Here is a 23,106-nt window from a genome sequence, read left to right as displayed (position 1 = left end):
CTTTCTCTCGCGATAATAATACTTTGCGTGATTTCAAGTTGAGCGGGCAAGTACGGTCTACATGAGCCAAGTCGATTTGCCACGCGCCAAATATAAATTAAATACACGTGACCATCGCGACTTTTTTTAGTCACTTTGATAGGTTGCTGACTACAAGGCTCTGCAGGAATTCGTTTCTCTGTTCAGCAAAGTGACGACACGGTTGCGCCATACTCGGTGCGTGCTTTCTATGCTTTATCTTGACCTGAAAATGTGATTGAGCAGAGCTTTTTGTTTCTAGTACCTTTGATAGGCTGATCACGCACTCAATTCAAGGCTTGTATAAGTATAATACCTCCCTTTCTACAGGAAAAGTTTCCGTGATCAGTTGCAGGTGGGTGCACGAGTATTTGGTTTATTATAAATACGAGGACTGCTTTGCTGACTGTGCTGATTTAGATCTGGCGTTCCGGGCTTTATTAACCAGCAGACCGCGTTGTCTCTCTTTCTCCTATTCTTCCCCTTCGTTCTCTGGATCCGCCGCTTGCTCGCGGGGCTATACGTCTGTTGCAGGAAAGATTGCGTCCCCTAGTCTTCGGCTTTCGCAGGTGCGTTGGGCGTATTTGGATGTTTACCGTCGTATTGCGTTGTTGACAATCGTCATCCTTTTGCCTTTTGTTTCAATAGGTTTACAGGGCATTAAGCACCACCAGCTCTTCTTCGAAACCACCAGCGATTAACAGCACTGCTAACAAGAATATGCCGCCGATTTTCGATAAACCAACTGCGGACAAGTATGACTATATTGTTATAGGGGGTGGCAGTGGAGGGTCCGGTACGGCTGTGAGCAAGTTCTCCTTTTTGCTGTTTTTGGAGCATCCACTAATGGGGTTTTTCTCTAGAGGAGGGCGGCGTCGTATGGCAAAAAGGTTGCCGTTGTCGAAGCCACACCTCATCTGGGAGGAACGTGTGTGAACGTCGGTATGTAATAGGATAGTTGATTAATTCGTGCGCATATATTGAGCCTCTCATCAGGTTGCGTGCCCAAGAAAGTCAGCATAATGTCTTCATTATTGCATATACATGTAATCTACAACATTTTTTTCAGATTATGTGGCACGCCGCAGATCTTCAAGATAAAATCACAAACCACGCGGGCGGCTACAGATTCACCGGCGTCGAGAACGCCAAATTTGACTGGAAGACGTTCAAGCCCCAACGCGACGCCTACATCCGCCGACTTAATGGTATCTACGCCAACAACTTTGACCGCGAGGGCGTTGAATTCCACCAGGGTTTCGGCAAGCTGCTCAGCGCGACAGAGGTCGAGGTGAAGCGCCCGGACGGGCAGACGTACGTCCTCAAGGGAGACAACATCTGTATCACCGTCGGCGGACAGCCGACGCTGCCGTCTGACGAGGAGATCCCAGGCGCGAGCCTCGGTATTGATTCGGATGGCTTCTTTGCGCTGGAGGACCAACCGAAGCGCGTCGCGGTCGTCGGCGCTGGGTATATTGCTGTCGAGCTCGCCGGGATCTTCAATGTGCTGGGCACCGAGACTCATCTTCTGATCCGCGGTGAGACGGTGCTGAGGACGTTTGACCCGACGCTGCAGGAGACGCTGACGCCGTGGATGGAAAAGAGCGGCGTGCATCTACACAAGCAGACGCATGTCACCAAGGTTGAAGGCGAAAAGGGTGGCCCGTTAACCGTGCACACGGATAAAGGAGAGAAGATCGAGGTGGATGTGCTGTTATGGGCCATTGGTAGGCATGCCAGTACTAAAGGGCTTGGATTGGAGGAGGTCGGGGTGAAGCTGGACAAGAAAGGCGATATTGTTGTGGATGAGTACCAGAATACGTCGGTCAAGGGCGTCACTGCTATCGGCGATGTCCAGGGTAAATGGCTTTTGACGCCCGTCGCTATCGCTGCTGGCAGGAGACTCTCGAACCGCCTATTTGGTCCAGAGAAATTCAAGAATGATAAACTCAGCTACGAAAACATACCGACTGTTGTCTTCTCGTGAGTGATGCATTTCAGATTTTTTTATTTCAATCGCTTTGCTGATGGCGCTTTTACAGACATCCTCCTATCGGAACTGTCGGTTTGACGGAGCCAGAGGCGAGGAAAAAATACGGCGATGACCAGATTAAAATTTGTATGTCTTCCCTTGCTTCTTCATCTTCATCTTGCTGAAATGATATTTAAATATCACAGACAGGTCAGGATTCCGTGCTCTATATTTCTCCATGGTGGAGGAGGAGCACAAGGAGCCAACCGTATACAAATTAATCTGCGCCGGACCTGAAGAAAAGGTGGTCGGTGTACATATCATTGGTTTGGGAAGCGATGAAGTCATGCAAGGCTTTGGAGTCGCCGTAAAGATGGGCGGTAAGTAAACAAAATCGGTTCTCTTTTCCCTGCCTCTAAACGATGTTTTTTCGCAGCAACAAAACAAGACCTGGATGACACTGTGGCCATTCATCCCACTTCTGGAGAAGGTTAGTCAAGGACCATCTTTTTACAACACATTGACTGATCCTTGTTCCGACTTTCACAAGAACTTGTCACTCTCCGTTGAATGTAAATGTCAGAATGTATTAATTATTCTCAAGGCACACACGTATGGCATCGATTGATCTAACTCTCGTCCCTGTGAACACGCATGTACGTACAAGAAGAATGAGCGTCGTTTATGTCTTTTGGTTTCAACTCTTCATGCCTTTTCCATTTTCTATCCGGCTAGCCTGGATTATTTTTGGGCGATGAACGGGCTTGGACGGCACCGAGACAATTATCAGGCAGCGCCACCCCATTTTCCAGCATTGATGCACGATGAGTGGAGAACAGCGGTCTAAAGTCGTAGGGGTTTCTCGAGTCCTGGCCAGCCAAGAACTTTTTTTTTCGCTAATTATTCAGGAGGGTGTGTCCTGTTCCTAATATGTGTACGTATATGCACACTCTCGTAAAGGTGTGGAGCTATTCCAGGACACTTGACCCCGGAATCCTGGTGGAATGGGCCAAAGCATATCACAACATACACCCTGAATCCCTGAAAAAAATTGCTTGGCAATGGGGATTGCCATCATTTCATCGCTGCGCTAAGTGAAGGGCTGCGTAGATTATGATAAGTGCTGAGCTGTGCTGAGCCTATTGCAGCGGCCAGAGAAGCTCGGAGTCGTCGTCGAGTCATCCTTTACGAGCATTATTTTGTTACTGGAGGATTATTTCTACCGCGGTGTCCCATTGAGATGAGGCTAATGGTCCCTGCCTGTGCTTGGCCTTGGGAAAAAGATCTTTGTTGGACGAGGGGCGTACCTTTCCCGAGGTCGTCGTTGAAGGCAAGTTAACGGCAGCGCCCCCTCATGGTTACATACTATGGAGGTGATAAAGGGTTGCTCATTTAACCGCCCGCGCGGGGTAGAACTAGTACTAATGAGGCTTAAAGGCTTGAAGCTAAGGAAAATCAAGTCAAAGAGACTGACTTGAATATACTCTTGTTGGGATACTGCGCCGTTGCAGACTATGGATGCGGTTTTGTAAATCTAAATGCCGCGGAGCTTGAAGATGTTCGGCTAGACGCGACGCGTGCTCCGAGCTCGAAGGTTTCCTTTTCAGGTGTTCCCGACTCCTCTTTGGTTTCTGATTGCATGCATAATTCCGAATGAAAGCTAACAAGAACAGACTGACTTGTACAAAATCCAAGTGTACAGAATGCTGCAAACGCGTATACAGGGCTAGTTAATTGTCTGCAGTGCCGTGTACAGAGATAATGGCTCCTAATCTTGCCATCTGCTGAACTGGCGCAGCATAGTGGCTGAACGAACTGCTTTGGGCTGCTTGAGGATCATTAATAGTGTCTGCCCGACTACTAGCTACTAGATGTCTCACTTGCTCGCTCTCCTCTTTGTCTGGGTTCATGTCTTGTTTCTTGAATCGCACTTGCACCTTCATCGTTCCCGATAACCCAGCTATTTGACGAGCAGAATGGCTTACGCTCAATGGACGCACAGCGTCGAAGAGTACAGGGAATTCTATAGGTGTGCAAATGTTCCATGGGGCCGCGAAAGATCACTAATGACATCTGAAAGCTGGCCTATGGAGTAAGTGCGACAGAGTCGGATATGTTATTCACTATAGGTCGTTCGCTAACGATGCCGTAGACCTTTGTCGCGCGAAACTCGTCTGCTATCTCATAATATCTTTTATGCTTTTCCAGAAATCCAACATGCGTATAATGCGTCAGGGTTTCCCGTGTCGTACACGGTACCACCTCCTTCTCAAGTCATACAGTACGCTCAACCGCAAGATTTGGCACCAATACGGGGCAAGAGCGCCGATTCACGTAGACGTAAATCGCGTCGAGATTATTATGACCGCTATACAACAATAGCGCGCACAATGACTGTTGTTCGTTCTAACGATCCTTCCCACCCATTCACATACACTGTCCCTACAGCACGAACTGTCTACCTCTCTCGGAAGCCCCGACATTGGAGAAAGGGGTACAAATCACCTTCCTCCCAAGGAAAACTGGGGAACTACCTGGGGAAAATTACGTCCATCGTCACGGGTATGACTTCGTCTTTCCAATCTACAGCCGGTCCGCTAATAGTCCTTTTGTCATCTTTTGTAGGAAGCCCTGCTTCCTTTCGTTTTCCTTATCGTCTCAACCCCTTGATTTTATACCGCTCTCGCGATCCTACCTCAATCTTCTATGATATCCGTGTACGACCCTCTCCGGACCTCGGTCTGATACCCCAATCCGTCGGGGATGTTTACGAACTCGCAACTTCCCCTCCTACCCAACGCCTCCTCATTTGGCATCCCAAACTACCCTGGAAGATTAAGATTCAATCCAACTCTCCCAACGGAATTTCCGTTATGGACGTCTTGATTGGGATACACGAACAGCTGAGGTGTACCATCGGCCATCACGAGTATTATACTGTAGAGCTGACGTCGGAAGACCGGCAGAGGCTTAGTGATGCTTTTCAGGTGCGCTGTGGTGGCGACCCCGTCGAAATGGTTGGCGGTGTCCGCCGAATCGACTTTCTTGGCCTAGAATCCTGCTTCGTGGGTCTTTCCCGTAGCCGCAATGAAACATGGGAGATGAAGACGGCGATTCCTCCGCGCCAAAGGATGATCATTGTAAGCCCGTTCTTCCTATCGGTTATTAATCAAGCTCAGGGTTTTTTTTCTGATAGGATTGATGACCATATGAACACTGGACTGTTTGCAGACTAACGACCAATCTGTGTACTTTACACACTTACGACTCCACAGTTATGACCTGTTACGTTGACTTGAATGAATCATTTTAACCTATATTATCCACTATCGAGGCCCCGGGGTACTTATGAAATGTGACCTGAGCACAAGGTCATACCAATCGCAGAATGCAACTATATTTCACCTTTCACTTCACGTTGTAGGTCAACGGTGGCTGAACGGGCAGCGCTGGGATCTCAATCTGCCCACTCTCTGACTAGAGTCGTGCATATTACGTTACTAGAATCACTGTGATTCATAACATCGACCGACGGACAGATCGCGGTCATACATGTCAGTCCCACCTGCATCTGTAAGTCAAAAGCCTTCGAAACAAGAATATCCACAGGGATTCGGCGTCTTTTCCCGTACTGATTTGGGATGTAGTGTAGACCTGACTCCAGGTCGACATGCAAAAATTGCGGTAAACTCGGATTGTTGAAAATGTATGCGTTGCGACTTATCTGCTCTCCAGCAGGGCATGACCAGATGCCAAGGACAAGTTGGCGCCGTCCTTACGAAATACTATGCAGGCTCTGACAAACAAAGGTAGGGGGGGTACTTGGAGCGGACCATCATGCAGAACGGTCGGTTAGTATCGACAATGTCAGGCTACAGAACATATCGGACTCGCCTGACACACCAGGTTATCATGATGTGTAGTTCGTGCCCATCCCCGATCGATTCAAGGTCCTTGGGCGTGTTCCTGCCGCTTTCGATGAACATTGCAAAGTGATGATTTGTAGCGCGCCCTCAACTTTGCGTCTGAGGTTGAGGAGGATGACACCGACCAAAAAAAACATTTTGGAAAATATTTGACATGATTCCTGTAACATTTCAAACGTAGGCGACGACGTTGCATCAATAGCAAGCGGTCCTTGCGCCTTTGGGGGGCCAATGACTGTGATGGATGTCAAGTTCGAGGCGTCAGTCCTCGTCTAAAATTGCAGGCGGATCGTGTGACCTTCACCCTGTTCTGAATCGACGAAGAGCAAAAAACCCTCAGGTTCCCCAGAGAAGACCTTGGACACCGCGCCATCTCTAGCTGCGCTGATTTCAGGTATTTTTATATGACAAGTATGAAAGTGATCAATGGCAAGAATCATTATGAAGGAAGGATTTAATGGTACTTGCGCGAGTTGTTTTTGGGCCAGAACCACATGTGAACCATGCAGAGTACTTCGGAATATTTTAGACCGTCTTTTGCGCCGATACAAGTAATTTAGACGCCGCATTACTGTATAGAAAGTCCCTTTTCGAGGGTCCATAATAATTTTTGGAGCACGGGCAATAGAAAGCAAGGCAATGTTTTTTCATAGATTCCGATCCGCTAGGCGTATTAGACCTTTATCTGTATCGATAACATGATCAGTATAGGATGAAAATAGATTGTCGGTCATTCCTTCCATAGAGCCGTTGTACGAAGGACACAAGAGCTTGGACGAAGTTGTGTTCCCTGCAGCGTGGTCTTCTATGGACCTAGGAATACTAGTCAATTTCCCAAAAAAGATTCACATTCTGCGACGATGGAGTTGTCGAGTGCGGGATAAACCAAGAGAGAGGTGAATGCTTAACGTCCAGCGACCCATTGACAAAATGTTGTTGATGATTTAGCAAATTTCACTGGTTTTGCGAGGTTGGTTTGTGACTATAAATTCAGAGACCTATGAGAAGACGATGTGCCAGAGTTATATCACGCATCAATAAACAGACAGTGACATTTGTCCATTAAAACATTGAAATACACGAGTTGCAAATCGAGAAAGCCAAAGCGACCGTTCCAAAGAATTCAGACACTCATAACACACATTATCTACAAAATAATAGTTCAGCAAATGAGGGATAAATCATATGCCATGGTAACATACCTAGCATCGACAATGACAAATGTTAAGTGGTAGGAAAAATCGCGCAGATATGAAACGTTTGACCAATACCACGGGTCTTGACAAATTCAGTTTCCTAACAAGCGCAGACGACCAAGGTATGGCTTGTCGACCATAACTGGACATAGCTTGTTTGTGATTTTGTGTTCTTATGACAATCTTCCGAAATCCCTTCTGATCTCCTATGCTGCGTCCTGTCCCATCATCGACCTCGAATTCCCCGCATCGCCTAAAGTCACCACACCTCCCATCCGCCCCGCCCGAAGTACCCTTTGTGGACGGGGCTCCGAAGAGCCAGCAGAAACGTCAGATACCACCGTCGTCATCAGAGTAGAACTCGTCGTCGTCCTCTTCGTCGATCGAAGTAAGGTTGTTGAAGTCGACCTTATACCGGAGGAGACCGCCAATACCACCGAAACCTTTGACGAACTGAGCACCCTCCTGGGAACGATTGGTAACGAACTCAAGATTGGCGCCAAACTCTTTGTACTTTTCTGCGAACCATTCGAGCAGGGACTGGGGTTCCGTGGCTTGTTCCATTTCGAGGCCTGTGGATTTATCGATAAACTTTTCACGGTCCTTTTCTTGATCCTTGTTAGCATGGATAATGATTTCCTCTGGATAATATATGATCAGATCATTTCCTATACACACATGGCCAAGCTTACCTCCAGCAGCATTGCGAAGCACATAGCGAGTGATATCCAGGTTTTCCCAGACAATTAGAGTTTCAACGGCACCCAGTTCCAATGCTTTGAGGGTATCATCAATGCCGAAACAATATCTGCCTGTATCTTGACTGATTTCATCGAAGTATTTCTGGATTAGCTTCTTCTCTTGGACAAACTTGACATTGGCAAGAGATTCAGCAGCCAGTTCGATTGCCTGTTTTATTTGTAATAGGTCAACAATGCGTCTAAAAAGGATTTATATCGAACATACCTGATTGAAGCCATTTTCGCCTCCGTAGCTGACATCAACAACTTTGATAACTTTGGCGGCGAGCCTCTGATCGAACATATCACTCTGGCTGAGTTCGGTCTTAAAGTCGGCGCTACCGGCAAGAACAAGACCTGTAACGTTGACTTTGTCGTTGGTAATAAAATGTTGAACTGCGTGTTCTGCAACTTTGCGCACATAGTTGTGTCGCTTTTCGTCACGAAGACGCGAGAAACGTAGAGCAGACTGTCCACCACGACCGTGTTTCTTGGGTAAATCAACGGTGAACTTGTGAATGATCTCGCGGGTATTACCAGCAAGGACACCGAAGAGAGTGCCATTACCATCCATGACAATGAAGCCGAAGCGGGAGTCCGATTCTAATAGTTCAGACAATGCCTCGGTATGAAATTTGTTGTCACAAAGGTAGAGAGATCTGAAAGAATCATCGTAAGCTATGCGATACAGAAAGTAAGAGTGAAATTTACACACGTATTGATTGGTTTGTGGGGTTCGAAGTCGAAAGATACTTTTTTCTCCTTGCCTTCGTCTGTCAAGATAGTGCCAACGAAGAGTACAAGACCGTTAGGGGGAACTCGGTTGTACAACTTGAGACGCTGCTGAGTACTGGTAATGGCAGCAAGAACGGAGAGACGATTGACTCGAGATTTGATGTTAGAAGCCGTTCCGTATTCCTGCGTCAACATAGCTGACGCCCTGGAAATTTGATCCTGAACACATATGAGGAATAAAGCGAAGTCCGCACGCAAATCGATCGCGAAGTACCTTAGGGGGTATGATAAGGCTGATCATAGAGGTACCAGCTCTGTATATTACAGCATAATCAGACAAGAGATTGGTGACGATAAAAAGTGAGCGCACCCTCTGGCGGAGTCAAGACTCTTGATGAGTTTCTTGACCTTCCACATCTGGATATTCTGCTCCGCGACATCCGTACTCATCTTGGGCGACGACGTATGCTTTTCCTGGATAGTGATACCAGGAAAACACAGCCGATTTTTCGAAGGTTGAGGGGAAAGATGAAGTGATCGATTTTCGTGACACGGGGCTTTTGCTTTTTCAATGTTTGTGCTTGTATCGTCGATCTCGTCACCTTCCGTCCTTCAGCCGGCTCCGACAAATTTACTACTTTGACGGTTATGAACGCTACGAAAAAGAGAAAACATGACTCCAGTGGTGCTATCGACAATGGAAAACGTCCCAAATTGTCTACCATGGCGGTTCCGAGTACATCAATGCCATCTTCATCTGTTGTTGAGCCTCACCTGGCTAAAGTTGTGCGCTCGGAAACTGCAAAAGGACCTACAGATGAACCAACTACTCAAGTAAATGATATGGCATACAATATTGCGAGTCCCCAAGTTTCAAAGAATCCCAAACGAATAAACAAGCTTGCTCCTCCAAGACCTTTCCCAACTGTCCCAGCTTCTGTGTCTGCCACAGGCCCGCGTTCTAGCCACAGAGAAGGCAAAAACATGATATGTCTGACTCGTAAAACTCCTCTGGGAGCTTACATGCGCCGGTGCAAAGATGTCATTTTTGTTGATGGGCAAGTTTTCTTTTCACCCGTCATTTATAGCAATGTCTCATCTTCGCTGTAGATATAAAACACTCCATCTGAGCGCAATGGGTGCTGCTATCCCTGTCTTAATGCAGCTATTATGCGCTCTTCCACCGATTTTGCCGTATCCACAAGACGAGATCAACGTTGAGATTATCACAGGCACCGTCGAAGTTCAAGACGAAGTCATACCCGAGGATGACGATGACGACCTTACTTACCAAACGAGAGGCAAATCTGTTCTCCGAGCAGTCTTTAAGATAGGTGATGGCAAATTTGAAGGCGATCGCACTGCTATCCGAAAGTACTCTGCCGGGAAGAGTGCAGGCAAAAACTACAGCCGTGCAGCAGGTAAAGGCAATGAGGTTAACACCGAACAGAAAGGAAAGGGGAAAGCGATCCAAGATTCTTCTGACATCGTATACGAGGAGCCCGAACAAGAGTTCATGGATATGCTATAGCCATTTTGGTGCAGTACAACCACGTCCTTCTATCTTTCGGCCCTATAAATGTTAACATTAAATATCTTGAAGGCAGACACATACTTTCCTCTGAATCACAAAGCTTCGTGAACTGCTTAGGGTGCAGTAATATCTCGGTACTACAGGCAACACTGTGAGAGAGCAATTTACATTCAACCATACAATTATACCTCCCATGCTTGATACCCTTTTTACAATAAATAACCAAAGTGTTATCTGTACCTATATGGTTATGAAAGAGATATTTGCTCTGTTTTATCACAAGAAGGAATGATCATTCCATTTCTATCAATCCAAATGGTGTGTAGGTACATCTACTAATTTTATTTTCAAAAAGATAACGACCAAGGAATTTAGAATACTATCGACCGGTGTCTAGATATCTAAACATCGCCTTACATACACAGAGGCTGACCACAAAGCTATTCATCCAAGTTTTCGGGAACGCGTTCTCCCCGAGAGGCTGACCAACTTAACACAGAGGCCAGGAGGCTGGCTAGGTCAAAATAAAACCCATGAAGTCAGAAATAGATTTATAACTTCTATATAAATTCCTGTTTTTTCCAAGTCCTTGCGTCAACACCCACCCTGATTTTCTTTCTACCTTGAGGTTCCATTCCATAATGTTCTGCAAAACTTGGATTTTGTCAGCTTTTATTATCGGTGGGTTGGCGTCACCCTCTCTAGTCGGGGATATCCTAGTGAGTGCCATTCCTTCTTAATTAAATCACACCTCATAAGTGCTTTGGATGTTCAGGGAACAAGTCCAGGCTCAATGACCAGTGAAAGCCCTTCAAAAGCTAATGTAACCGTCTCCGATGATGATATTATGAAGACTCCAATGGGACCTGTATCAAGAAAAAATACTCATTATGTCCCAGACGGTGCCCACATTCGGCACAATAATTCAAACGTCGATATCGTGTGGCCAAATGGGACAGTCATAAGTTCTACACCGACGTCTGGAAGTTCTCGAAACGCATCACAGTACATAGGCCGCTTCGCTCCTCGTGGTGTTGATGAAGGGGATGTCGTCTTTGCTTACTTTAAGAACGACAAAATTAGCCCATTCGCCAACTTTTCCACAATTTGGGACGTACCCACACCTCCTGTAAACTCGGACGGCCAGGTGCTGTATATGTACAATGCCCTTGTCTCCAACGAGTTCGACGCCATGCTGCAACCTGTGCTACAGTACGGTATCTCTGCGGCCGGCGGTGGAAACTTCTGGGCTGTGTCTTCATGGTACCTGGTCAATTCGGACGTCTTTTACACTAACCTCACTGCAGTACCGTCAAATCAGACTCTGGGCGGCTTTATCAACATTGACAACATCACAACAACCAGTGACGCAGTTACGACCTATTACTACTCTTGTCTATTTACTGGTGTACCGGGAACGGCGATGTCTGTATCGGTAAACAAGGAATTAGTATATGCCTATGAGGCATTCGGTGTGGATAGCATCTCAGGACCCTCCGATCTGCCGAAAGGGAGGACAACGATGAGGAATGTCAACATTTTCACTCTAGATGGGAAAGATGCCAATGCTGCCTGGACAACATACAATAACGACAATGCGACTCTTGCAACAGTAACTATTGTTAAAAATGGCACCGACGGGGAGGTCGATATTGTTTACCCTAATCAATAGACCTGTTTTTCGTGCTTCTACTTTGTAATGATGTTGCCAATCAAATTGCAATAACAGACTGTTGGTAGATGTATTTATACATCTACCGTTTATGAGAGCAACGGATAGGTTAATTCTTCGCCCGTGTTCTGCTGCTTTTGACGCAGCAGACACCTTATTCGATGTGGCTCCGAAACGATGAACTGGCATGACCTACTCCCAAACCTTTGCAGTCAATTTGGCAAAGATTGTACTCTTTTCGTCCAGATGATCAAAAATCTCCTCTGGAGCCAGAAATTCGTCGCAAAGCCAATGGCAAAACAAAGAAAGGCCACATAATTAGTCCCCTTCAGCCTATACTGGGATTTGTTGCGCCCAAGTATTTGCCAAAATATGCTCCAAATCAAACAAGTAGCTGTGGCTAGGTTCCAGCTTCTCACGTAGCACCCAATTTGCATTACGACAGATATTTATATTTGACGATGAAAGTTTATCTTGATATTTGGACGCAGACGTAGCTACGATGAAAAACTTATTTGGGGCCGAAGATAGTGGCAAAAGTGGTCGATTCAAAACTGAAAAATGACGAGGGTCAGCATTTAAATCCTGAAATATTGTATGAACCTACGCAATGTTAGCCCGGCCGGGATCGATGAAAGTTACATATCCTCTGTCGCCCTTTGTCCCCAGTTTCTCTTCAAAGAATTTGTAGAAGGCTTTGCTGTAACCCTCATTCTCCTGTTCGCTGATGTTGTCCAAGCTGTCCTGTATATAAATCGGAGTAAGATAATAGTCAAAGATGTCATGGTTAAACTCACAATTCTCAAACTAAAAGCTGGATCGAGAGTTCCTCCAAAAGTCACGATTTCATTGTGGGTATATATCACAGAGATATACTTTTCGGGCTTTCGCAAAGTCTCTGCAGCAAACTTGGAGGGTAGTCATTATCTTGATCACTTCATTATTACCAGGTTAGACACCTTGGAGAATTCAAGGGCGAATGCCTTCGCATCGGGAACCTAGTATGTAAAACAGTTTACTGCTGAATGTACCCCATTGGTGAGCATGAGGCATACCTTAACGTTAGTTACGAGATTCAGAGTTGGCATGGTGGGCTGAAGCTGGTCAAGAGTCGGTGTGAACGATCTTAGTAAGGAGTGCGAATGGGCCCCTATTTAAGGAGCCTGGACATTTCCATCTTCCTAATCGGGCTCACGGTTAAATGCGAAAGACCGCATCATTGAAAGTCAATTTTTCACAGTGAGGTCAGAACCTTTCAAATTGCAGACGCACATCCATCGACTTAAACCCAAGTTATCTGAACCATTACATTTGTTTGCGCTAAGAGCAAGCAAAGTGTAGTGCCGTTTCTATTTATGGCATACATTTACGATATCACAGATTGGGATCCTGACTTCATATTTACAAAAGTCATATTAAAAATGTAGTACTCGGACTGACCTTACCATCCCTCTTCTCCTTCCTTCCGCCCTCTAAAATTGCATTCGATCAGCAATGGGACAAGGTCGCCTCCTTCAGGTTCCGAGTAATAGTCCAAGAAAGTCCAACCACGTATTCTTGGCTCTGCTTGCTGTTCTCCCTGAGGTCGTTTCTCCAAAAGAATGTCTTTATTAGTGGCTTTCGGATAGGCGGCGCCAGCATCTCCGCCCAGTTGATCGAGCAGCCAAGCTCCTAGTTTGCTGTTTACTCCTTCCACCCCAAGGCCCCATTTTGGCCACCCAAAACCTTTAGCTACTGTAGGTGGAAATGCGAGAGGAAAAGACGCTGCAGAGAAATAGGTTATCGGTAGCAGTGGTTTCTTGAGATCCGGCGGAGGAATTAAATTTTCTGTACCCAACTTCACTTTCTCGGGAATGGAGAGAAATGACGGGATGCCATACCTATATTAATAGTGTAAATGTGGATAAGTAAGCAACTGGAGAAAGGATGATTTACCAATCGTGAGTTCGGACAAGAGTACCTTTCAGCTCCCACTGAAATCCTTTCTTTTCGCTATCAGGCCAAGTTGTAGGATGTATTCCAAGGCCCTCTAGACCACCCTCCCAGCCGTGTCCATCGCCTCCGAAGCGACTCAGCATAACTACTTTCCCTCTCACTTCCCCCAGTCTTGGTATGCGGTTTTCCAGGAACCACATCCCTTTGTTTACACCATGCCCAGTTGATTCAGAGTCACCCCAGCCCCCGGCACCATGAACTATAGTCTCTCTAACGAGTTTCGAAAAAATTCGTGCAGGCGTCACAACGAAGTCCTCTTGCTTAATGGACATTACAATGGTTTCCTTCATCCCTATCGGTGAGTTCAGAAAAGCATGAATATCTTTCAAGATAATAGTGAATGGCGTTTTTTGAGGCCACAATCCATGATAGGCAATTAATTCATATTTAATATCGGGCTTGAGAATAGGTGTTGGAGGTGGAATCACAGCGAGACGGATATCAAGAACGCGAATACCTCCAAGAAGTTGAGTGCTTAATGGGCTGGCTGGCGACTGACATTGGGAGATAGGCCAACCATGGAACGCCATCCTGTAGATCAGCGCATTAGATCAAATTATTTACGATATAAACTCAACGCAACAACAATGTACTTACGTATCGTGAGTACCTGTTAGATGGGATATATGCTGTTGATTTATTCAGAAATTTACGAAAAAAAAAATGAAACGAACCTGGAAGGGCAAGCGAAGACAAGGGCAGTCGGTCAGGCATCTCGGAAAGAAATGAACCTAAATTCCGACGGCTAAGAATGAGCAACTTATGGCGACGTCGTGATATCTGAGCACAGAATCATTCAGCAACGACGTTCTAATGCCAATTGATACTGAATCCCAAAACATTTGGGACAGCCCCCCTCACTTAATAACAGTGGAATACATACGCGACGAGAAAAAAGTCTCCAAGGACAATCCTCTGGAGTGGATAAAGATTGCCATGACGCACCAAGCATCATAGAGAATCGGACTTTGAAACCCTCAGGGTGAATGTGCCATTTGTTACGGCCTAACAATCCTTGTGTCTCCGTCATAGTAGAGGAACTGAGATCTTGAACAGTATCCGGAATGTGTTGAAGATTAAGTTCATGTTGGAAACCTTTGGGTAGTTCCATGACTACATCCACGGAAGTATGGAGAGTAATTTCTGTAGGAAACGATGACTTCTCAGTTGATCCATTGCCATGATGTTTTGTCCGTCGATTAACATTGAATTTCGAAGGTGATGAGGACGCTTGTGCAACTATAATGTCTGTAGTTAGGTTTCGTATTGTGATGATCATAATTGCCGTCTCTTTGGAAGAAAGACTAGAACTGAAGAAAGGTAGTGAAAGCTGCCAAGTATCGATTCAAGACTCGTGTGCTCCCCCGGAAGTATCTTTGAAGAAGTTCGTCTTGTTGAACGTATGTAGAGAACAATCAAGCAGCACAGCGTTGGGTATCGGCCGGGGATTCTGGGTATAGGTAAGAGATGTGCCAAAGGTGGTGGTATAACCAATGAGTCAGAAGGGGACAAAAGTGGAAGGAGTTGTTGAAGTTGAACATCATGTTACATAAATAGACTCGGGCCGAGACTATATGAAAAGGTTGATTTATGAAGGCGATAAAAGTTTCATAGGGCACTGTTTTACTGATATTTAGAGTGTAAACAATCCAAGCGGCTGCAAGGGGATGACTATGTCTTTTCCGACAAACCGATAACGCTCCACCGAAAAAAAGATAAACAAATCGTCAGTCTGGAAAGCTTTATATTTCATTAGCAGCAAGAAAGATCATGTATGCTAATATCACTCTAATCGGCATTCAATACAGGCATGGTCTGTTTCCTTCCTTTCACTGGCCAGAATTCAACCATTGAGTCGGCCTCCCAGATTCTTCCGCCTCGCGCAACAAAACGCAGTTGCCTGGTCTTCTCACTCACCTCACCTACAAGAAGATCAATTCCTGGAGGATATACCAAGAAGTCTGCGAGCTTTCCCCGGGAAAGTGAGCCCAAGGATGGGAACATCCCCAAGGTACGGGCCCCTGAAGATGTAGCAGCGCGTATAACCTAAAGAATGCATATGAGATTATGCACTATATTGAATTTGTAAGCAATACCTCGTAGTTACTCAATCCTCCCATGCCAAAGAAGCCCATTTCGGCGTGATAGTTGACACCAAGAGGAGGCTCTCCATGCGCGCCAACGTTGGCCAACAACCCTTTGTCTACCATGGCTGCAATAGAGCGAGATGTGTTTAAGAATGCATATGCTAGGCAACAGAGGTCAGATATTATAATAAATTGATTAAAGAGATATACAACGCACAATCTTTCGGTCGCGCAGTAGATTCAGACACGAATTCCAGAATGTCATGCCTCGTGAATCGACGGAGTCTGCATAGATAGATTTGATCAGTAAGTTCTTTTCTGTATGTAGATAGAATGCACACTTTGGGTTGTTGGGTACGTCCTCTGTGGCCCAAACCAGTTGTTCACCCCATGCACCTCCATAATTGACAATATGCGTGGGGGTGGCACCGGTGCCGCTCAAAGCATATAAAGTGATAACATCGTCGTATAGTTGCGGAATGGGCAATGGATGCTCGACCGTCGTCATGCCTAGAAGTGGAGAGAAATTGCAGGTTAGGTAGACACTAAAAGAAGCAAGGTATATACGCAGACCATCAATGATATATGTCAAATCCCAATCAAAATTCATCCCTCCCTCAGGAACACAGAGCATACTCATGTCTTGAGCCACCTTTAGTAACCTCTGTCGAGATGCCCTAAGAAACAATTTCAAATCTCGTTCAACCATTAACACTGCGCATGAGCTGACCTAGAAGGAATATTGTAATTCTTGTATGAGATACTGGCAGGACCTCCTTCTGCTTTGATCCTTATGAGAGCAGAGGATGCTTCAGCCATGTCAACAATATCTTGGTGAATCCCAGGGCTTGCTGCGCCATATATAATAGTGCCGGTAGTAAAAATACGAGGGCCAACCATTTTTCCAGCTTCAACGCGACTGCGTTCGCTGAAGGCACTGACTGTATCGGCACTGGGACTAAAAGAAAAAAGTTGCTGGTGAATCGTATGTAAGGCTCAAGAAAATGAAAACGGTACTTGTGAAGCGTTGTAATGCCATACGCAAGGAATGTCTCCAGTTCCCATGATTTGGCAGGATATCTGTCCGAAAAACCGTTCCAATGCGCATGAACGTCGAGGAAACCAGGGACAACGTATCCTTTCGATAATTGAATATTCAGACCAAAAACAGAGACGACAAAACACACCTCCATCAGCGTCGATAACTGTAGCACCAGGGGGCACATTATAATCTTTGAGTGGGCCTGCGTACTCAATAACGCCTCCCCGCACCACCAAAATGCCGGAGTTCACTAAATCAGTGGCGGCATTTCCTGACTCCATTGTCAGGAGAGTTGCGTTATAGACAACTAAGACGTCTGAATTATTGATTTCGGCTTCAAGCCAGGGTTGACGTAAAGCAACTGCGTTTGCAGCCTCTTGTTTAAGTCTTGCTATGTCGGTCGTGTGTTTAACATTGTTGACTTGTTGGAAGCGTACCAATGTCTTCACACACGAGACACCGAAGGTATCTTGGTCCTTTCTAATGGCAGAAGAACATTTACTGAGCGTAGAAGTTTCCAAATAATGCAGATATGGACCTGCGTCAGACTACAGTTCAATCGAGGCAGGGGTAAACGTAACAACTTTTCTTGAAACCTACCTAAGAACCAGAACAACCGTTCCCCATTGGCGGAGAAGGTAATGCTGTGGCCACCATCTAAGCTCAACCTAGCCAGACCTTTGGTTGCATTGCCCGGACGGGACCAGACAGCCTCTCCTTTCTTGACGTGCTTCCCAGAGACAAAATAAACATGGAAAAAATCGGCAAAAGCAATATCAAGTGCAGATTTACTGTTCGATTTTGGGACGACAACGAGCTCAGTTGACATTTCGCCAGAAGCAACATTTCTATGGGGGGGCTTTCCAGATAAATCGTGTTTCCCTGCAAAGTGGATTACAAACGCGCGCCTTGATTGCTGGATTAAAAGTTTCTGATTCGTATGAATAAAACGCATGTTGACAACAGGTGCTGAATCGTCACCGTTAAAGTCAATTTCCGTTGGCACAAAGCGCAGGTTTCGGATTGTAATTTTGTGAGAGTTGGTGGCGTCAACGGGTGGAAGAGTTATCTCTCCCATGTAAAGGCCTTCTCCGGCAGTGGCCAAAATTTCACCCGAAAGATAGCTTCCTGCCGACTTGACGAAAGCAATGGTCCTTTCTGATCCATGGCATTTACAGAGTATTGGTGAGAAATAACGACCGAATGGAACTTCAATCTCGTGTACAGTATTTGTGTTCAAATTTGAGAGTTCAAAAGTTGTATACGTCGAATCGGACCAGCGAGCATGAAGCACAAGGCTATCGTCTCCAGGAACAAAGGTGGGCGAGTAGTAAGAAGCCTCTTCGTTCATAACGGGGACAGCTCCACTAATGTTTTTCCCCACATGTTGCCAATAAGTTGTCCCAGCGGCTTGGAATACCACTTTGGTGCCTTCGTCGTTAGCACGAAGATCCTGTAAAGATCGGATGTCTTGCGTATCCTGAGTTTCAAAATGAACCAAGTCAACGCCACCACTTCGAGTGTTAGCTAGCCGTTTCTTAATGCGGGCAACAAATTGAATAGCTTTGGGAGAATCGGACGAAGATGCCACTTTTTCTCCCAGGGAATTGGTAGCCAAAGGGACAGAATAAATTTGACCTGCAGCCCATATGATGACGGCATCGTCAGCAGGGGTGAAGGCAAACGAGGGATATGTTCCCATCGGGGCAGAAATAGCGGAGACATCGTAGGTCAAGCCGTACCAAATATTGTGAATGGAACCAGTTCGAAGATCCCTTCAGGCATAGTAAGTTCATAACACAAAATTTAGGCAGATCAATGACTGACTTCAGGACCAAAGCTTCTTTATCTCTAACCCTTCTAACAAATGCCAGAGTACGGCCATCGCGCGAGAGCTCTGGACGACTGGCCCCACCAGGTGTAGAATCGACTAGTGTGATAGTGGAATCAGTGGTAAGATTTTTTTGGAATATCGAGTAGATCCCTTTATGGATATCTAGTAAATTACAGTGAGCTCCACGTTACGCCAAGATGTTTAAAGCCTTGCCTTTGCTATATGTGAATTTGGAGGAGTCAATAACGTTCTTTGCAAATATAAGAGCGTCATTCCCTTTCCAGACAAATTGTTCCGGGCCAATCTGTTGGTCACCGTAATTCTCCGACGTCCAACCCAGAGGCAGAGAACGGGAAACTAAACGTGTACCACTTCCAGGCTGAATGGTATTTTTTGTTCCTGTTCGCAATTCATGGATAGAGGGCACGTCATATTCCCAGCCCTCGCCAGCCCCAAGGGACCGCTCTGAGGTGTACCATTTTGTGGCAATAACCTTGTGCCCAGAAGGATGAAACCTAGCATCCGTGACCCAACGATATGTTTCGTTTGTAACTCTCCGAGCTGAGAAAAAAAAAGCAGAATCAATAAAATACCCGAATGTACTAAACGTGGATGCCTCACCAGTCAATCGACCTTCCCGTAAAAGCCTGTTTGTCCTCCTTGTAGGTGACTCCTTAACACCATGAGTAAGGAGGCCTTCTTCATATTCTTGTTGGCTTAAAGCTAGTTGAAGTTCTTCATTATATTGGCTGGGCGAACGGACATCCATTTCTTCGCATCCTTTCCATTCAGTCACCCAAATATTCTCCACCCCAAGTTCTGCATCGCTCCTAAAAACAAGCCTGTCACCTGATGGAGAAAAATGCGGATCGGAGTCGTGAGGAATGCCTGTAAGGATAGGACGCGCGTTAACTGCTTCTGTGTTTGATCTCAGTGCCTGGCGTCCTGGAAGACAATATATGTCGCCAATCATATCGAATACGATATCACCAGAAATAGGATGTACATCCAGACGCAGCCAAGTTCCCTCGGTAACTTCGTAATCGAGTTTTCTTGGGTAAGAATAATCCGTTGATATATCCCAAGGAGTCTGTTGTCGCAACGGCCAGATGTTATCCTCCCATTCCGTGGCGGGGTCCGTTTTGCCTGAGTTGAACGCGTTCTTCAAGCTGTTTGTCGCGTGATACAGAGACCATGGAGTAGGTAAGATAGTTGATAATGTAACAGCGACAGAGAACAACGCGATATACGAAAGTAATTGCCGAAATTTGGATCTCGTTCTAACCCAAGGGGCCACTGGAGGTAGAGCACACCTGGGCATAGACTCTTTCAGGCTAACCTGGTCTCCAGGATGACCCATATTGGTACAAATCAGCTACCAGCTCGTATAATCGGGAGTCTGCAACGTTGGACGTTGTGTAATGTGTTGGAGAGTGAGAGAAATCTGAGCGAATTGCTATACCTTCTCACATCCATCACATGGCACATGAATAAGAGTTGTGTTGGGATCAGGATTCCGTCATATGGCCCTGCTGTTCAGGGTGATCAAGTTAATAAGCATGGTACAATAAACCTTACTAGTATGTATGTGAACGCCGAAGATAAATAATTGCTACTAAATACTGACTGATTGGAAACTGTCTGACAAACTCCCCCTTATACTAACATTAGAGGAAATCTTTTTACCATGAATGTATTCTTTAAGCGTCTGGATTAGTACATTTGACATGCGAATCAGTGCGAGAAACGGTCTTTGTTGGATATAGGTAAAATAGGGTATGGGACAAGTCAAACTGAATATTTGTTAGAATAATGATATTTCGGGTGCCTATCAAGTTCAAAAAACAATATCAAAAAATGAATCGACGTTTGGTGACTATAACAACACCTACAGGCCCTCGAGTTTCAAACGCAAGCCAATCGCCTGTACCAGTTGGCAGCAAGCCCATTGACCGACATTTCCATAGGCCTACACCCAGTGTAAGAAGGTTGCACAGGATATAGACAGCTTTGTGAATAGGTAGAGTGGTGATTGCTTTTGGTCTTTTCTTTGAAGGCGCATATTGGGCGAACGCTGACAGTAGTTCCTGCGTCAATAACTATTGTCTACTAGCATGGTGCTAGACCATACCTTCATTGATGCCAGCTATGTTCTTGAAAGGAGAGAGCAGCAGCATAAACACTATTCCTATGCTGAAAATCTGAACACCACCGCCAGACATATAAAGCATGAAAGCCTGCATAGGAAGCGACTTGGCAGGAGCAATTGCTACATCCCATGCGCGTTTCTCTTTGAGCGCGTCATAAGACTCCGGAGACACCACCGCTTTCTTAGAGTTGGTCACTTTATGCTATTCAATTGTAAGGACGAGTGAGATTCAAGTGAGAAACGTGTTTGAGGACAACGTACAGTCGATGATGACGACTTTGAAAAACCTGGAGGTGGTGGTAAGTTCTTCCATCTAGAAAGCGGGGTTAAATGTAATCATACCATCAGTACAATGAACTCACTTAGACGTTGACTCCAATGTTGAATATTCTAGAATTGTGTGCGCCATAGCTGTAGTAATTCGTGTGGTAATGTACCAGTAGAGTGAAGATCCTTCGGTTACATGTGACATGTGACACGTTGCTTATTATGAGGGAACAAACATATTGATCATGCAACTGAAATCATAAAATTGTTACTAGAGCCATTATACAAACATCTTGCAAAAGGGTATATTCATTATTTTACATACGTTAGCAGTGAAGATATTAATACTGGGGTGGTTGTTGCTGTGGAGGAGGAACAGGATACTGCCCTCCAAATCCAGGAGGGGGAGGGGGAGGGAATCCACCATACATCTGCATACCAGGAGGTGGTGGTGGTGGCATGGGCATTCCTGGCATGCCCATGGGAATAGGGGGAATAGGGGGTGCCATCCCCGGGGGCGCCATTCCAGGGGGCGCCATCCCTGGAGGGGGCATACCCATCTGCATTTGAGGCATGATGGTTTGTTGAGGTGTAAATCCAGGTGGTGGTGGAGGCGCTGCGAGGACACCAGCAAATTGACCTTGGTACGGTCCCTGGAATCCTGGCATTGGTGGCCGGGCACCGAAAGCGATAGGGGCAGGAGGCGGTCTGGCGGCTACGGGAAGTGCGTTATTCTTGCGCGCCTGAGCAGCGAGTAGACGTTCAGCAGGTGTTCCATGACGTTCACCCTTTCCATCTTTCTTGAACGCGTATTGTACAGTGATTGCTTTGTTCATTAAGAATTGACCATTCATTGACTCGATAGCGGCATCCGATGACTCGAAATCCGTGTATGATACAAAACCGTATCCTTTGGATGTCCCAGAGGTTGGATCGCGGGCAATCTTAAAAACACTGTCAGGTAGTTCAAAAAATGGAGTGATAGATACGCACCTTTGCCGTGGTTGCCATTATTCCGAAAGCGCTGAACGTGTCGTACAAGAGTCTTTCGTCGACATTTTCATCTAAATTTCCAATGAACAGATTTGCGCCTACATCCAGCTGTTTTTTATCCGAAGAGGCCTGTAAAACACTGGTATAAATATACATGCTCCAATGTAAGGATTGGTCAACAAACCTTGTTTACACGGATAGGTTTCCCCCAAAGTTTGATTTGGTTCATAATTTTACACCCATATTCTGCATCTTCTTCTGTCAGAAACTCGCAAAAACCGTACCCTTGATGTGCCATTGATATACGGTCCTTTGGTAGATGCACATTGACTGAATCAATTTAATTAATACGAGCTTTAGCTGATTGTCGAAAGGTATATTAGTACTCACCAACCGGTCCCGCTTGCAACATCAATTCCCAAATGAGTGCATCTGTACACCGCTCATCCAGATTTCCCTTTGAGCTAACGGTCAGCAGTGGAGTTCCTTCCAGAAAACATGAACAAGTTAGTCATACCAAATACACCGTAGCCTCTTGATTTCTGTCGTCCTGTGGACGAGACATAATTTAGGTCAAAGTATAGAATCTGAAAGAATGTTGAACGGAACCACGAAAAAAGGGTTTATTTGTCCTTGTTATGTACGGGCGGAGGGTCGGTCCGTAAACCCCGTCAACACCACTACTTCAAACCTCGTAGGATCTTGACTGACTGAGTTCACACTATGGTCGACTTCAAGCGCCAAAGGTTGCATCTCCGTAATTTACCTCTGTCGTGTATGCCAGCCACTTGAAACCAGGAGACTTTGAAATTATGCTCACCATCATAGGACTTCTTTGGAGAAAAAAGTCAGCCATCTTACAACCAACGGTGCCAGACCATTTCAAAATATCTCGAGATCACCTCAAGGAAAAGTCAGCCTCTCTAAAGATGATTCGCCATATAAA

The 23,106-nt window shown here is 45.7% G+C and overlaps 10 protein-coding genes across 10 annotated transcripts; 4 read left to right on the top strand and 6 right to left on the bottom strand.

Annotated features, from left to right (window-relative positions):
* Positions 1–738: 738 nt before the first annotated feature.
* Positions 739–2,560, top strand: JR316_0003551 (Glutathione reductase; the record flags this gene model as incomplete). Its single annotated transcript, XM_047889322.1, has 8 exons — positions 739–822; positions 882–960; positions 1,015–1,031; positions 1,088–2,001; positions 2,061–2,137; positions 2,197–2,370; positions 2,427–2,480; positions 2,541–2,560. 8 exons carry the CDS (start codon positions 739–741, stop codon positions 2,558–2,560), a joined length of 1,419 nt encoding a protein of 472 aa, XP_047751696.1.
* Positions 2,561–4,380: 1,820 nt separating this feature from the next.
* Positions 4,381–5,192, top strand: JR316_0003550 (uncharacterized protein; the record flags this gene model as incomplete). Its single annotated transcript, XM_047889321.1, has 3 exons — positions 4,381–4,552; positions 4,616–5,130; positions 5,187–5,192. 3 exons carry the CDS (start codon positions 4,381–4,383, stop codon positions 5,190–5,192), a joined length of 693 nt encoding a protein of 230 aa, XP_047751695.1.
* A 2,250-nt stretch (positions 5,193–7,442) lies between these two features.
* JR316_0003549 (Eukaryotic peptide chain release factor subunit 1) lies at positions 7,443–9,037 on the bottom strand (the record flags this gene model as incomplete). The annotated part of the gene is made up of 6 exons (XM_047889320.1): positions 7,443–7,753; positions 7,805–8,021; positions 8,079–8,511; positions 8,568–8,806; positions 8,862–8,901; positions 8,958–9,037. The coding sequence occupies 6 exons, from the start codon at positions 9,035–9,037 to the stop codon at positions 7,443–7,445; spliced, it is 1,320 nt and encodes a 439-aa protein (XP_047751694.1).
* Positions 9,038–9,746: 709 nt separating this feature from the next.
* JR316_0003548 (uncharacterized protein) lies at positions 9,747–10,118 on the top strand (the record flags this gene model as incomplete). Its single annotated transcript, XM_047889319.1, has 1 exon — positions 9,747–10,118. The coding sequence occupies one exon, from the start codon at positions 9,747–9,749 to the stop codon at positions 10,116–10,118; it is 372 nt and encodes a 123-aa protein (XP_047751693.1).
* A 644-nt stretch (positions 10,119–10,762) lies between these two features.
* JR316_0003547 (uncharacterized protein) lies at positions 10,763–11,793 on the top strand (the record flags this gene model as incomplete). Its single annotated transcript, XM_047889318.1, has 2 exons — positions 10,763–10,840; positions 10,897–11,793. 2 exons carry the CDS (start codon positions 10,763–10,765, stop codon positions 11,791–11,793), a joined length of 975 nt encoding a protein of 324 aa, XP_047751692.1.
* Positions 11,794–12,396: 603 nt separating this feature from the next.
* On the bottom strand, positions 12,397–12,881 carry JR316_0003546 (Macrophage migration inhibitory factor; the record flags this gene model as incomplete). The annotated part of the gene is made up of 4 exons (XM_047889317.1): positions 12,397–12,537; positions 12,591–12,701; positions 12,753–12,791; positions 12,849–12,881. The coding sequence occupies 4 exons, from the start codon at positions 12,879–12,881 to the stop codon at positions 12,397–12,399; spliced, it is 324 nt and encodes a 107-aa protein (XP_047751691.1).
* Positions 12,882–13,167: 286 nt separating this feature from the next.
* Positions 13,168–15,067, bottom strand: JR316_0003545 (1-phosphatidylinositol phosphodiesterase; the record flags this gene model as incomplete). The annotated part of the gene is made up of 6 exons (XM_047889316.1): positions 13,168–13,186; positions 13,239–13,673; positions 13,729–14,319; positions 14,386–14,398; positions 14,463–14,519; positions 14,734–15,067. The coding sequence occupies 6 exons, from the start codon at positions 15,065–15,067 to the stop codon at positions 13,168–13,170; spliced, it is 1,449 nt and encodes a 482-aa protein (XP_047751690.1).
* Positions 15,068–15,576: 509 nt separating this feature from the next.
* Positions 15,577–20,111, bottom strand: JR316_0003544 (Adenine deaminase; the record flags this gene model as incomplete). The annotated part of the gene is made up of 12 exons (XM_047889315.1): positions 15,577–15,834; positions 15,885–16,036; positions 16,093–16,160; positions 16,217–16,385; positions 16,449–16,552; positions 16,606–16,833; positions 16,893–17,013; positions 17,063–17,455; positions 17,518–18,692; positions 18,745–18,913; positions 18,965–19,312; positions 19,373–20,111. 12 exons carry the CDS (start codon positions 20,109–20,111, stop codon positions 15,577–15,579), a joined length of 3,924 nt encoding a protein of 1,307 aa, XP_047751689.1.
* A 444-nt stretch (positions 20,112–20,555) lies between these two features.
* Positions 20,556–21,309, bottom strand: JR316_0003543 (ER membrane protein complex subunit 4; the record flags this gene model as incomplete). Its single annotated transcript, XM_047889314.1, has 5 exons — positions 20,556–20,579; positions 20,644–20,825; positions 20,883–21,102; positions 21,162–21,213; positions 21,263–21,309. 5 exons carry the CDS (start codon positions 21,307–21,309, stop codon positions 20,556–20,558), a joined length of 525 nt encoding a protein of 174 aa, XP_047751688.1.
* A 199-nt stretch (positions 21,310–21,508) lies between these two features.
* Positions 21,509–22,725, bottom strand: JR316_0003542 (Splicing factor 3B subunit 4; the record flags this gene model as incomplete). Its single annotated transcript, XM_047889313.1, has 5 exons — positions 21,509–22,111; positions 22,161–22,289; positions 22,345–22,490; positions 22,551–22,617; positions 22,687–22,725. The coding sequence occupies 5 exons, from the start codon at positions 22,723–22,725 to the stop codon at positions 21,509–21,511; spliced, it is 984 nt and encodes a 327-aa protein (XP_047751687.1).
* Positions 22,726–23,106: the final 381 nt, after the last annotated feature.

Source organism: Psilocybe cubensis, chromosome 3 (genome assembly GCF_017499595.1).
Source record: "Psilocybe cubensis strain MGC-MH-2018 chromosome 3, whole genome shotgun sequence".
Taxonomy (NCBI): Eukaryota; Fungi; Basidiomycota; class Agaricomycetes; order Agaricales; family Agrocybaceae; genus Psilocybe; species Psilocybe cubensis.
This window is presented reverse-complemented; position numbering and strand designations above follow the sequence as displayed.